The sequence below is a fragment of the Geospiza fortis genome, unplaced genomic scaffold (assembly GCF_000277835.1).
Source record: "Geospiza fortis unplaced genomic scaffold, GeoFor_1.0 scaffold318, whole genome shotgun sequence".
Taxonomy (NCBI): domain Eukaryota; kingdom Metazoa; phylum Chordata; class Aves; order Passeriformes; family Thraupidae; genus Geospiza; species Geospiza fortis.
The window spans coordinates 3,131,483-3,145,282 of record NW_005054371.1 but is presented as its reverse complement, the minus strand read 5'-3'; the positions used below and the strand labels follow the sequence as shown (position 1 = coordinate 3,145,282).

The window sequence follows — 13,800 nt, the reverse complement described above, 5'->3', positions numbered from 1 at the left end:
CCTATTGCCAAGCTACAGGCAGAGCAGTCTTGGAACGTCCTGAGAAATTTCTATGCTTTAAAACATGCCAGGAAATCCTTTTAAATTTTCCGAGGTCAAATTTCTTTTTATTAATCCCATGTTCACTCAGGTTCTCACTAGCTAAACATTTAAGGTTTTGCTGATGGCAAAAACTTAAAACTTTTTATGGCATTTGGTGCCATACTTATTACACAGAAATTTATGTGCTTTTTATCTTTTTCTTCTAGATGTATTTAATGTAATCATGAAAATGGATGCCTTTTATACACTCCTAGTTTCCTTGGTATGGAGGACATTGTGTTTGATTTCTTATATTTTGCCTTAGGAATTCTATATTCTCATGTTCTGAAGTGAGATTCATTTCACCAAGTTTTTCTTACTTAATTATTAGGCATCTATATCTAATTGAATTGTTTAGACTGATTTACAGTCAAGAAAGGGAAAGAAACTCATCCTATTCTCAATTCATTCCAATTATGACTGACTCCTTCAGTGCTGGCATTAACAGTTTTGGATTTGGCCATTTCTCTTTGCTGATGAAAAAGTAAGACTGGCAGGTTAGATGTCTGCCTGATATGCTGCTGAAAGGTGTCTGAAAATAGGGGATACCAATGATGCCAACTTAACATCACACACATTTTTCAGAAAAGTCCCATGCATGTCCTGAACACTAGTGTGATTTGTGCAGCAGCCTTACCTATTCCCTGTGTGTAGCTGTCTCTTATGCATCTCTGGTGGTGCTGTTTAGTTGGTTGTAAGTATTTTGGTATTTATCATTTGTTTGTGGTTTTGTTTTGGTGGTGGGAGTGGTAGTGCTTGTTTTGTTTGGGGGGGGGGGGTTGGGGGGCTATTTTGAGGGGCAGTTGCTAGTTTTTGGTCAGAAAAAGAGAAAAAAGACAAGTAACATTTTCTCGTTACTATACAACTGATGGCAGGGAAAGCCTTTCTTCTATTCTTTATCTGCCTCACACAGCCTGCATTTTCCAAACTTCTTTCTAATGTTAATTTGTCTCTTCATATATTCTTTTTTAATCCTATATGAGTATTCTTCCATCCTTTGCATGCTCTATCCTTCCATTTCCAAGAGTAGCTGCATTACCACTCATCAGTTATATAAGCAGGTTTCCATTTAGGTCTCTGATTTTTACTTACGTGGAGGCGTTATATTCAGGATATAATAGACTTCAAATAACTTGAGTAAGATGTCTTGATTTTCTGCTCTGCCTCAGGGAGCTATCAACTAAGACTGTGGTCTGCAAATACTCCAGACATTTTACTCAGCACACATAAGAGAACAAGGCACTTCTCAGTCTGCAGCTACTTTTATATAAAAAGATGTGACTAAGATCAGTTCCACTAACTTCCTCCATTTTGCCCACATCTCTGCAATGCTTCCAGTTTCAAACTTGAAAGCAGCAAATTTTTAGCCCTATTCTGCAAAAAAAAAACAGAGTTAATTCTTAGGGTCTGACATTACATCTGGATCTGGAATTTAAGTCAGACAGACTTTCCCATAAATACACATTGAACCAGATCTTATTAATACTGATTTTCATTCCTCTCCCTGTTTTCAGACATGAGAAAGACAAAGACAGAAAGAATGAATCTTTAAAAAAAAAAGAGACCTGATGATTTGACTTTGCAGAGCTACAGTATCATTCTTTTTGTCCTCAATTGCTTAGTATTTTAAGTTCTAAAAGCAGCAGACTCTTTAATTTCTTAAACCACTCCTTGGAAAGATTTTAAAAAGTCACAAAGAACTATAACAGAATTTGCTAGTAACAGCTATAAGTTAAAATTAAAGTATAATTTATACCAGATTCAGTGATTCCTCCTCAGCTTTCTCAACAGTGCAGATTAAATTATCTTTACACGTTAAGTCACCATAGATCTCACAGGTTTTTCAAACAAATATCTGTTATTCTAACAATTACATCTAACCATTACCCAATTTCTCAATCATTCTATAGTGATAACTCCCCATCCTCTACAAATTCCATGGTACACAAGAGCATGTAGAGCATCCTCCTTGCAAGAGCGAGGAGGAGAGCTCCCCTAAAACCCCTCCTCTGCTCTGGGGCACATTTTTACTGTGCTGCACATGCCCTGCAGAGCTGCTGATGTCTCTGTGTCTCCTCAGCTCAGTCCTGCACACAGGCTGTGCTCTGCAGCACCCCAACAATCTCAGTCAGCTGCTAGCAGGAGCCAGCCACGTGCACAGCTCAGCCAGAGAAAAGTTTCATTGCTTGCCTGCTCCAGTCAAACACTACCAAAATGGAAATGTTTGCTCTTTAGGCTAACACGTAATTTATACCAAATCATCCTTTAAAAAAAAAAAAAAAACCACACACATGCAAACTGAACTCTAATGAAGAGAAAAATGTGAGTTCTCTTTATTACAGAAAACAGCTTGAAAAAGTAGAAGTGACATCTTTACTTTCATACCTTTCTTAATTATATTTCTTCATTAATACAACAAAAAGTAGTATTAAAAACTCATAAATAAATTGAGACTCTAAAATATTCACCAAAAGGACACTAAAACAAAAAAGCTGCAAAGCTCAAGAAAGCTTAAAAACATTGCACAAAGATGGATTTGGGGAGTGGTGACATTAACTTCTAGAGACTCATGCCTGCAGCAGAAATATAGCACCTAGCAGCAGAATACCAAACAACATATGCAACAATTGTGCACTTATAGCAGTCTGATATAAGAAAACATCCTCTGAAAAAATATTCTATGTAATTTTGATTAGTAGCACAAGAATTCCTATACTTTGGTGCTTTTTAATAGTAAATAAAGTGTGAGCATATTTTCCTTTGAGGAGGATAGGATTGTCTTCAGTTACAGAGCCCCCATTATGTGATGAGACAAAAGGCAAACCACTTTTGGGGACAAATGCAGGATTTTCCAGAGCTGCCATGTGTATTTCCACCTAGGACCACAGCTGCTGCTTTGTTGAGGGGGTGGGTGGGGTGTTTGAATTTCTGTGTTGTTGTAGTTGGCTTCCTGGGGGGCAGGTGTCCCCCCCAACAAGTTATTTCTTTCTTCCTATGATATTTCTCATAGCAGAGCTAGGATTAGGACTGTTGCTCCTCCAACAAAAGGAAAGTGAACTCTGAAGTCCAAGTCTAAACAGCCACAATATTTCTAGCAGAATATATTTCTCTATTTGAACATGCTAATCCTATTTTATCAAAAAGATAGTGATTTTTGCCAACATCCTCAAAATCTGAAAGAACATGTCAATTAAACAAAGTGTGGTCACAGAAATTTTTAGGTTCTGATTGTTCATCCTAGTGTTAAGTCACAACTTTTCTTTACATCTTCAGTTTTTCTGTATGATGGAAAAGCTAAACATTCTGCAATATGGCTGATGGCAGTAGCATTCCTCCTCAGATTTACCTGGGACTTCTCACTTAAAAATGCTCTTTCAGCTTACCTGTATCTTTGTGAAGCAAGAGCTACACAGGAGGAAGATTTTAATAACAGATATTTGTTTCAGACAATGGTAAAAAAAAAAAAATCACAATTCCATGGTTTGATTCCTGATAAATCTTTGTTAGATTATTTTTAAATACATTGCACTTGGAGCAAAGAGGACATCAGATCAGTCAAACTCAGAATAGACAGAAGCCGAACCAAGACCAAGGAAATAGATATTAAGCCTGGTTTCAGCGAGACAGAAAGGGAGAACTGTGCCTGACAAGACTGAAACTGCCTGGGCACTTTCAAACAGCAATGAGGCAAACCAGGGTAAACATTTTGGGTATGTGAACTGAGAGTGGAAGTCAGAGATCAATGGGAAAATGGGTATTTGATTATAAAAGCAGGGCATGGTAACATTCCTGCATTACACATGGATTAAAATCCTCGGCACGTGCCTACACTGGCATCCTTAATCCAGTTTCAGAGCTCAGCAGTCACCCCCTTTCCAATATTAATGTCATTCTTTAATGCAGGCAGTGGTGTGGCACAGCCGTGGGGTGGGCTGCGTGCCCAGGGAGGGCTGCAGTGCAAAGCAGCTCTGCCCTGCTCTCTTCTCCCATCCCTGAATGGGGCAGGCACAAATTTGGTCTGACTGTGATTTCCCAGTTATGCCAAGAGGTTTGCACTTCGTTTTTCCAAATTTTTAAAGCAGCCTTAGTGCAACATCTACCTTTTTCTATTACGCTATTTAAATTACATCTCCCTGGAGATGCAACCAGAGCAGCTGGAGTGTGATAAGGCTTCTTGCCAGCCTTAAAATGCTGTAGGACCCACATCTGATATGCTTTTGAAATGCCAGCACTGCACACAGATTTTTCTTCCTCTTTTATGCTGCCTTAAACGATGTGATTATGTCTGTAATACTATAAAGCAACTGTGTCAACTATAAAGAGGAAACATTTATGGCATAGGTTATTAAAACAATGAAAAATAGGCCAGTGCAATTTAAGTTCCTTGAGTGGGCTGAATAATAACTAGTTAAATAAGGAACAAAGATAAATAATTTATTACAGAATCAACACAACAAGCACAAGAAAATTGCATTCACTTTAAACTGCATCTCAAGAGGCTTCAGAGCAGAAGCACGGACAGCACACAATGAATGTGTCAGAGCAAATGCAAAATTAAGGGGATTTAGAGAACCTGTTGCAAAATGGAGTAATCACTCAACTTCAGAATATCCACATACATAAACGCCAGCCAGTGAAACACACCAGACAAAAGCTTATGCTAAAAGTAGTAGTGGCTCAAGGGACTGAAGATTCCTGTGGTGGCTGGGCAGGTTGTCTGCTTCAGCACACAGCCCCTCCTGCTCTGTGTGGTCGAGGCTCTGTGCTAGCATGGGCAAAACAGGACTCATTTCTACAGAGTGGGATAAATGCCCATTAGGAAATTATAAGGCTGCTTACAAGTAAGGTCTAGCTCAGAGACCACTGGATTAAGAAAGGTAGAGTAATACTCATCTTCAATTACTTATTCTGGAAAAGAATGAAAGGACAGAGCAGACAGAACTCAGGATAATCACATGCAACTTCCCTTACAAGCCTGTATTTTTACACTCAGTCTCACAACTCGGTTCAAACAATTCAGGTTGTTTGTAATAACAAAGCATATATTTCCAAAGATTAAAAACCTAGAATGAGGCCTCTATTTCCATTTTTGGCCTTTTAATTAGGTTTTTCTGAAGTGCTGAAAACAGAGCAACTCTAATTAATGGCTTTCATACTTTGCTTTTTAATAATAGCTCTTAACAGCCTGACAGTTTGGAGGTTTCAGATAAAATTGGGAATGGATCAGAAAAGATTGCTTGGCTTGATTTTACTCTAACAGAAGTTAGACAAATCTAAACTTTCTCTACACAATTAGATCTCATGAGATTCTCACCTTGATCATGGTTCTGATAAGAATTTATATTAATATCTCACCATCTTTTCTGAAGTAGACTTCATTAATTTTTCACACAAACTCAGTATATGACCTTGGGTGAAAAAAATCACCCAATCTTCTGACTTAACTTTTAAAAATAAACAGAAAGCAACTTAACTTTTAAAAATAAATACAAAATGTGAACATAAAAACACCACTATAAAACAATTTCCATGTCTGTAGTACATAGGACAAAATTATTTAGCCTCTCAATTTTTAACTGAGATCAGAAGCATATTTTACATCTCTTCAGGATAAAGAATTTGTGCTTTATGTGTAAAGCAGTGATACCATAAACAATGAAAGAAAAGGAAGCACTGGTGTGGATAGGCCCAAGGCTCAGTGCTCCTTCCTCAGTATTTCTACAATATTGCTGCAGAACCTGAATCACTATTATTACATTTGTTCCTTCCCTGTTTAAGGAGGCAGGGAGAAAGACTGGGGAAGATGGCACAAGCAAGAAAGCAAGAGAAGGAGCAGGGGAGAGAAAGTGGGACGACAAATCAATAAAGTAAATTTTCCCTAGCAGCAAAAATAGCTGACAGATCTGCTTCCCAAAGAATACTGAAAATTACTTTGTGAGTAAAAGTGGCAGAGAAGATAAGGCAACTTGAAGGACTCATGGGAGAGCTGCTATTGACAGACATGCAGATGATGTAATTGCTCAAGATGAACAGGTTTTTCTTTTTATCTCAATAAAGCACTTCTGGAAAAAAGATTGGAAAGGCAGGTATGAGACAATAGCATAAAGCCTGTTCCTAACTTACATCATTTTATGTAGAGTTGATGTATGAAGTGCAAAAGAAATGCACTGAATGCTGAAGACTAGGTATTACAGAGAACAACTTACTTACACTCCAGTGATAAAGGAATTTAATATTTGATGAAATATGCTGTCAGTTGAAGAAATATATTGATTTTACAAAAGGCTAAACATATGCATTTAAGAAAACATTTGCTACTGTTCTTATATAAATTAGTTGATAGAATACAATCTTAAATTGTCCTGTTTACTCCTCTGTGTCTTGCTCCAAGTGTGATTTTTTAATGCAATTTGATCAGGAGACAATCTAGCATACATTTCCTGTGTTTCAGTTCCTGCTGCATTATGTATGCCACGACATTCCCTTCAGCCATTCTGGTACCCTTTCAAGACAGGTTTTGAGCATTAAATGGTTTGGATTTTGGGGGAGTTTTCAGGTTGTTCTTTCCCTGTTACTGAAAAACATTCAACAAGACTGATGACAGGTGAATGTATGCAGTAATGGGGGAGGTGGGGGGGATAAAGAGATAGTATTTTATATATTTCTGTTTAGTTAGGTGATTTTTTTTTGTGCTTTAAAATGAAATTTCTTAGTGCAATAGAGCAGCACGTTGCCACCAGTGTGTCTATTGCAAATATCCTTTAACAAACCTCACAGATATCTAAAGCCTCTCCTAACCCACGCTGGGCCACCTCTCACATCAACCTTGCCGGAATGGTGCAGCCCTGTTGCCAGGATTCTGACCAGCCCCAGGGCATATGGGGTAAGTACCCAGCTTGGTTCATTTTCTTCAAGGTGTTAGCCAAAACCTGCCACTTTGCATTGATCACTTCAGTACAGTCCCTTCTCTAAAACTTTTTACTTTTAATGCTAAGCACTATACACTTTCTTCAGTTGTGAAGAAGAAAACAAGGTACATTTTCATGAATGGCCACTAAATATTGTGAGCTTCAAATGTGAGTGATATATTCTAAATAATTCATCCAGATGCTGAAAGTATTGGCTACCCATCAGCAATATTTAAGCACTGAAATTATCTAAAACATCTGAAGGGTAGGTTGAGAGCAGAACATGGTAACCAACTATTGGCTTTAATCAGCAAGATGGTAAATGAACACCTGAGAAAATAAGCATGTAATGAAACAAAATGAAAGTGAAATTGCATCAGAGTTCTTGTTCATTTAAGCTTTAACAGAAATCTCCCTCAAGAGCCTCTCTTCCACAGATCTTTTCCTTTGTTTCAATACAGGACCAACTGAAGGATGGAGACACAGTTTATATCATCAACAATGATGAATTGACTGAGAACTATGAATCATCTGCTCACATAGCAGTGCCAGCACAGGACAGCACAGCCTCTACCCAGGCTACAAGCAAGGAAGATATTCAGGAAGGAGACCTAGGATTAGGAGGATACAAACTCCAAATTCAACGCACTGCAGGTCAACCCCAGAATTCATTGGCATGAGCAGTGTAACATTAATCACAAGAAAGAAGATGAAAACAATGAAACAAAAGATCCTGTTATAAAAGCAAGAGGTCAGAAAAAAAATGTACTAAGCACAAAAATCAAAGAAAATTTCAATTTCAGCAACTAACTGCCTGCTCCTCCCAGGAAAGGAGTTTGCTATCATATCCATATAACTACAACCATATGCAGGTTTTACGACTGTATCAGTTTTTAGGATAAAGGCATAGGGCAGTACCAGCCCACTGTAAATCCACTGCAGTAATGTCTCAGCACTTGGCTGTACCTGCCACTCACATGTACACAGGCCTTGGAATATTGCTTTGAGTCTTCAGTAAGCTGAAATGGAGAGAAATAACCTCCTAACATTCATAGCCACACGATGACAGCTCTTTTCTACTGCTGATCCTGACAAGATCCACACATAACTACTCAGTAGGTAGTATATTTATAAGGAAGAAGCAGAAGATTCCTTGTCCAAGGAGTGTGTGATGTGAAAATGCTTAAAACATGCTTTGCAGCACCTCAGTCTTCATAGATAAAGCCTCATGCCCACGGTATAGACTTGTCCTGACATCCAGCCTAATATTCTCTTTCTAAATGCACCTTATAGCCTGGTCCACAGAGGGTTTCTCTAGGCTGCCACAAAATGAACCGATAGTAGGAGACATGGAGGTGTATGAAATCAGCAACAAACACCCTTCATGTCAGCACTGAACGGGCACAACCACTGCTTAAAACCAACAGTTATTCCAAAAGGCATTTGTCCTTACAGCTTGGCAACACGCAAAGCTTAAATGGGGGAAAAGAGTTTTTTGTTTTGAAAGATCATTCTGAACATATACTTTGATTTAAGAACTCAAATGTTTCTTTTTTTTTTACTCTTTAAGAAGAGTTGTTTCTAATCAAATATTTCTGCAAAAGAATTACATCTTCAGACTGCCTGCTCCAAGGATAAATTTGTCTGTCTCTCTTCTTATGCTGGGCACTCAATGTTACACTAGAAATGAGGACTGTGGTGGTTAGAAATGAAAGGGGGTGGGAAAAAAGCCACACACCACACAAGAGAGAGGTATCAAAGTTTCATTGTTCTGCATAGAGACAGTAAATGGATAACGAACTGCTCAGCCATACATACAGCTGGCTGTCAAATACTATGAGGCATTAGTACATCATACTAGATATGCCAAAGATAGCTTTGGCACATGGCAGAGCTAAGCAGTGCAAAACCAGGGACAGAGCCAGGCTTCTGTTGTTAGAGCATGTACCTTTTGTCACAGCACAAGTTTCAACTAAATATGCATGATGATGTTCCTACTAAGAAAGTCAAAACATCAGGAGTTTTTAAGGAAGATCATCCTTAGTATACAAATATAGCGGGCAAGAAGAAATTTTTCTAGAAGAATAAAAATCAAACTGTCTCTATTGATAGTCCTAAAGATGAATAGGTCTTAATTTCACCACAAATAAAACCTAAAACACAAATATAATCAAGTTTTAGTCATTCTTTTCCAGTGTAGTTAGTTTCTGGCTATATGTGACTCTAGAACAACCATTTTAAGCATAAATTGGAACACAATGGAATTGTATGTACTGTTACAAAAAATCAGAAGTTTAAACGAGCATTTCATTTTTTCCTAAACTCTAATCAAGGATCTTCAAAGGGCCTTAATCCCCATGTGGTTTAAAACAAATAATATTCAGGCATGATAAGTTCTTAGAAGAACTATTGAATTTCCAACTCCATGCTTTGCTTTGTTTAGCTGCCTGGGCTGGGAAAAAACGTGCAGCAGCTTGCAAGAAGGGATGGAGAATGGGTAAGGAGGGAAGGTTTTGTCACCAAGTACTGGGAGACAGCAGAGAACAGAGGAAGGAGAAGCAGGCAGACACTGGAGTGAGGTGAAAATGTGGCAACCCAGCAGGAACCCCTTGGGGTACGTGCTAACACCACCCTGACTTTAGCAGCCAGTTTCTGGTTTCAGCCTCTGAAGTCCTGAGGGCATGTCACCAGGCTTACCAAGTTTCTCGGATTCCAGTCCTTAGATTATACTGGAAATCAATAAAGTGCTGCAGTATAACAGAGATGCAAAGCTGTTTTTCACAACTACAACATGAACTGGAAATGACAAGCTCTTCAATAGTTTTGCTCTTAGATTCTACTCTGAAATGCAACCTGCAGCATACTGTACAGGGGTTTACTGATTGATTTATTTATTGTGCCTATGTCCAGGTTTCTCACATTTGTACAATGATAAATGGAGAGCTCTGGGGTCTGAAATTCTCTGTTTATAAAAAAAGTCTGCAACAAATACTTTTCACACTGTTCTAGCCCTATGCCTTCAAGGGCTACCTCACTTGGTAGAGAAAGTCATCCCTTATGACAGACAAGCCATACTTCACATTTCACAGGTCAGATTTTTATGCTAAGACTACCAAAGAGGCTGAATCAGTGGTCCCAGCAGAAAGGATATTTATCATCTGGGATCATGCTCAGCAACCAAAGTATGATTGGCTTTTAGGAAAATTAGCAATATGAGCTGCAAGCAAACCTGAAGCTTCTGCTGAATGGCAATAAAAATCTCAATTGTCCATTACACTCACCATTTCCCTATTTTAAGATACTCTTTTCATGACACACAGCTCAAGAGAGTTACAATATTAGAATAAATGACATATTTGTATTCAAGAAAAAATTACTGACAACTAGTAATTCTGCATGACTGTTTAAACAGAGTAATGAATGTTAAGAGAGGTCTTTAATGTAATTTACAGTTTATACACTGGAGATTTAAACTACTCAATATCACACAGTGTTTGACTGAATGTGCAAGTCACTCATTATAAATGTGAAGCTTTTCCTTCTATCTGACTTAATCTAATAAAACACTGCTTGGAAAAAGAAATGTAATCTATATTATCCAAAATGTAGTGACTACATATTCAGAATGAAGGCCAAAATGTGAGGCAAGGTGGAAACCTGGAATACTGCTAAACCTTTCAGGTTTCAAAAGTAATAACTAGCATTTTATACAGAACTATGAAAAGCATTTTGCTAAGTTTGAAAGCAGTGGAAAAAATCCTGGCTACACAGCAGAGCCAGTCCAAAAAGACACTCCACTGAAAATATCAGATTACTATGATAACTTTCACGGAGAAGTGCAATATTTGGTAACCTCACTGAAAACAGGGGCCATTGGAAGTGAACACTCATGTTCCTGTGTTAAAAGCTTAAACTTTCTCAATACTAAGGACATAAAGGCTATCTCCAAACTGATGAACCCTGTGTATAGCCTCAGCCAGGAAACTAATTGCCTTGAAGTCCTGAGAGCAGCTCACACATTTTTCACCTGGCAACTTATTCAAGCGCCTTGCTGAGCTGGTCTCTTTCCTTTCTTCCTCTGTATTTTGCTATCAGCCATCAAGAAATGTGAGCCCTGTAACACCCTAAGTGCTGTGTACGTTTGGGTACAACACAAATGCAGCAATATTCAGATCTGTATTTTAGATGCACGTGAGCATTGCACATGTGCTTTTAAAATTCTTTGTTTTCACAGAGACTGGGAATTCCTAGGATACAAATATTAACTATAAACTTCAGAGAACCAAGACAACATCCTGAAAGCCACTGCAGAGATTGGAAAATACTACTTCCAACTCAGTATATTTTCTAATTCCATACTTCTAAAGACAAAATTGTTTTTCCCTACTTCCTCCTAGCAAAGTGGAAAATAGCCTTTATTGACATCTTAAAGCAAACCAGTTCTGAGCATTTTAAATAACTTAATACAAGGAAGCTCATCTCTGGCAATATAATCCCAGCAGACACGAGTTCTGTTTAGTGAACTGTAAGGGACTCATCAAAATTTTATTTTAGAAACTGTATTTCAGAACTTGAAAATTTTCCAGTTGACCCAAATTTTCTAAGCAAATATTAATTTATCCCACAGCCCTGGTCCCTTAACCTATCAGTTTTCAGATCATGAAACCTCACCCTTCCTTGGGCTTGGCAATTAGTTTTTGTGGTAGATATTACTGTTAAGGAGAGTTAGACAAAACATGTTTCCTTGAACACAGGTTTATTGGTGTTTTGGGGTTTTTGCTCTTGGTAACCTATACACTTTTTACATCATGATCACTTATTAGAGTGCAAGTGTCTGAACAATACAAAAGAAAACTTTGCCACTATAGTAATTAACTCTCCCTTTATTCATGCCTTTTAAGTGATTAAAAGAGTAAGCCTAGTGCAGTGATGGGCATTAGCCAGGTGAAATCCCCTTCAAGACCCTCAAGGTGCTAGTCACACTTCTAGTCTTAAAGCTGCCCACTGGCTCCCTCCCACAGCAGCCCCTGGCTCTGGGCAGTGCTCCCTCCATACCCCAGGGGAGGCCACAAGGGCTGCATGAGCTCTGCTGCACAATGTGCAACAGGAATGATTCTGCTTACAAATAAACCTCTTTCTTCCCCCCACCAGTGTCAGAGCAGAAGCTGCATTTTCCCCAACTAATTCAGTGTTACTTGTCAACATTATTACCCTACAAAAATCATATCTGAGGCATGGAAGAACAAATATTGTTTCAGGCCTCAGAGGCTCCCAAATCTGAGCACATCAAATTAACATCATCCTTCTGAGAACCCAGCAGAGCTTGAAATTCTGGTGCAGGAAACAGTAGAGAATATCCAGGAGCATTTTCCAGCTACTGTTTTACACCATTATTTACCACAAGCTGTCTGCTTCTGGTGTGCCACAGCAAAAGCAGATGGACATTAAAAAAGTATGGGTACTTTACTGAATTAGGACATGAGACTAGATGGAGTCTGCACCCAACAAGCTAAACACTGAAAGAAATAATCTTCTGCCATGATATTAGATATCATGTAAGTCTAGGACAAGTAATATATAAGTGAATTGAAATAGGATAATATCCCATAAGCATAATGAGATTTCTTATACCAGAGGTAAAGTAACTTTAGAATGTATGCCTGACTGGAAATGAAAATATAAAAGGGAAAATGACACGAAAAAATGAATGATGAAGGAAGGAAAGGGGGAGCAAGGGTGGAAAGATTCAGTGCCAAGGAGATTCAAATTGAAAAAGATCAGAAAGATATTCATAGCAACTGCAGGCTAAAACCCAAATTAAGCAGTGTAAGAAACTAAGGATTATCTCAAAGAGCACTCCTAAAAACTTTACTGAGCCATAGATAGCCCTGACACTACTATATTGCAAACCTTAGGTATTCCACAGACTTAAAGGCAGGCATAGCCAGTAGCTGAAAATTGACCAGATTTAAAGAAAATTAGGAAAAAGGACAAAAGCTGAAAGGCCAATCCTCCAACAGCAGTGTTGGAAAGCAGTAAAAACAACACAAGCCTTATATTTGCAGAAGGAAAAATGACTGAAGATACAAGTCTTCAGTCCTCTTATTTCAGCTCTCCCTCCTTCACCAGTAATTCATTTTCTTCACCCAGTTCCCTTACACCTTCTCTAGTTTATCTAGAAGATGAAAACTTTACTTTTCCTGTCCCTTGAGCTAACAAAATTATGAAGTCCTATTCTCCCTCTGCATGATATCCACACCCAGCACAATTTTAAATAGCTCTTCAAAAAGAAACTAATATATATGATACATATGATGCAGGATTGCATGAACTACATAACTTCTACCCCAAGTTCTGATTGTGCTCAAACAGGGGCTCAAACACATTGCAATATCCTTTAGGCACTTCTCTGTCACTGCAGGTACTGAGAGCAAGAGTTCATGTATTTTTAACTAGAGGAACCAAGAGGAGGAAAAACCCTTAAGAAAAGCTGCAGAACCACTCTCAGTGAGGCTGACAGGAGATTTCAAGTGCCAGGCAGCACCACCATATGAGCACTCTGCCTGAATGGTTCTGTCTCACAGTGAGGATGGGCCTTCCCAAGCTTGGGGACGCAGGATTGCACTGCTCCAGGAGGGGCTGGCACACAGGCAAGAGCACCAACACACAGCCTAAATCCAAACCCTCTTTATCCTTTGCACAAATTCCCACAGCCTGGGCAGCTCCAGGAGGGACAGGTCCCTCAGCCATGGGAGAACTCACGTTGAACTGCAGCAAACCAAGCAGACATTTCCAGCTGGCAGAGCAGGAA

General features: G+C 38.7%; 1 protein-coding gene across 1 annotated transcript in view; it reads left to right on the top strand.

Moving 5' to 3' along the window:
• SLC9A9 (solute carrier family 9 member A9) overlaps window positions 1-10,494 on the top strand; it is a 172,557-nt gene extending 162,063 nt beyond the window's left edge. Inside the window, exons 15-16 of the mRNA XM_005424684.2 lie at window positions 6,859-6,964; window positions 7,451-10,494. Coding sequence (XP_005424741.1) covers window positions 6,859-6,964; window positions 7,451-7,669 — 325 coding nt within the window. The 3' untranslated portion in view covers window positions 7,670-10,494. The remainder of the gene's footprint in view (window positions 1-6,858; window positions 6,965-7,450) is intronic.
• The last annotated feature ends 3,306 nt before the right edge of the window (window positions 10,495-13,800 follow it).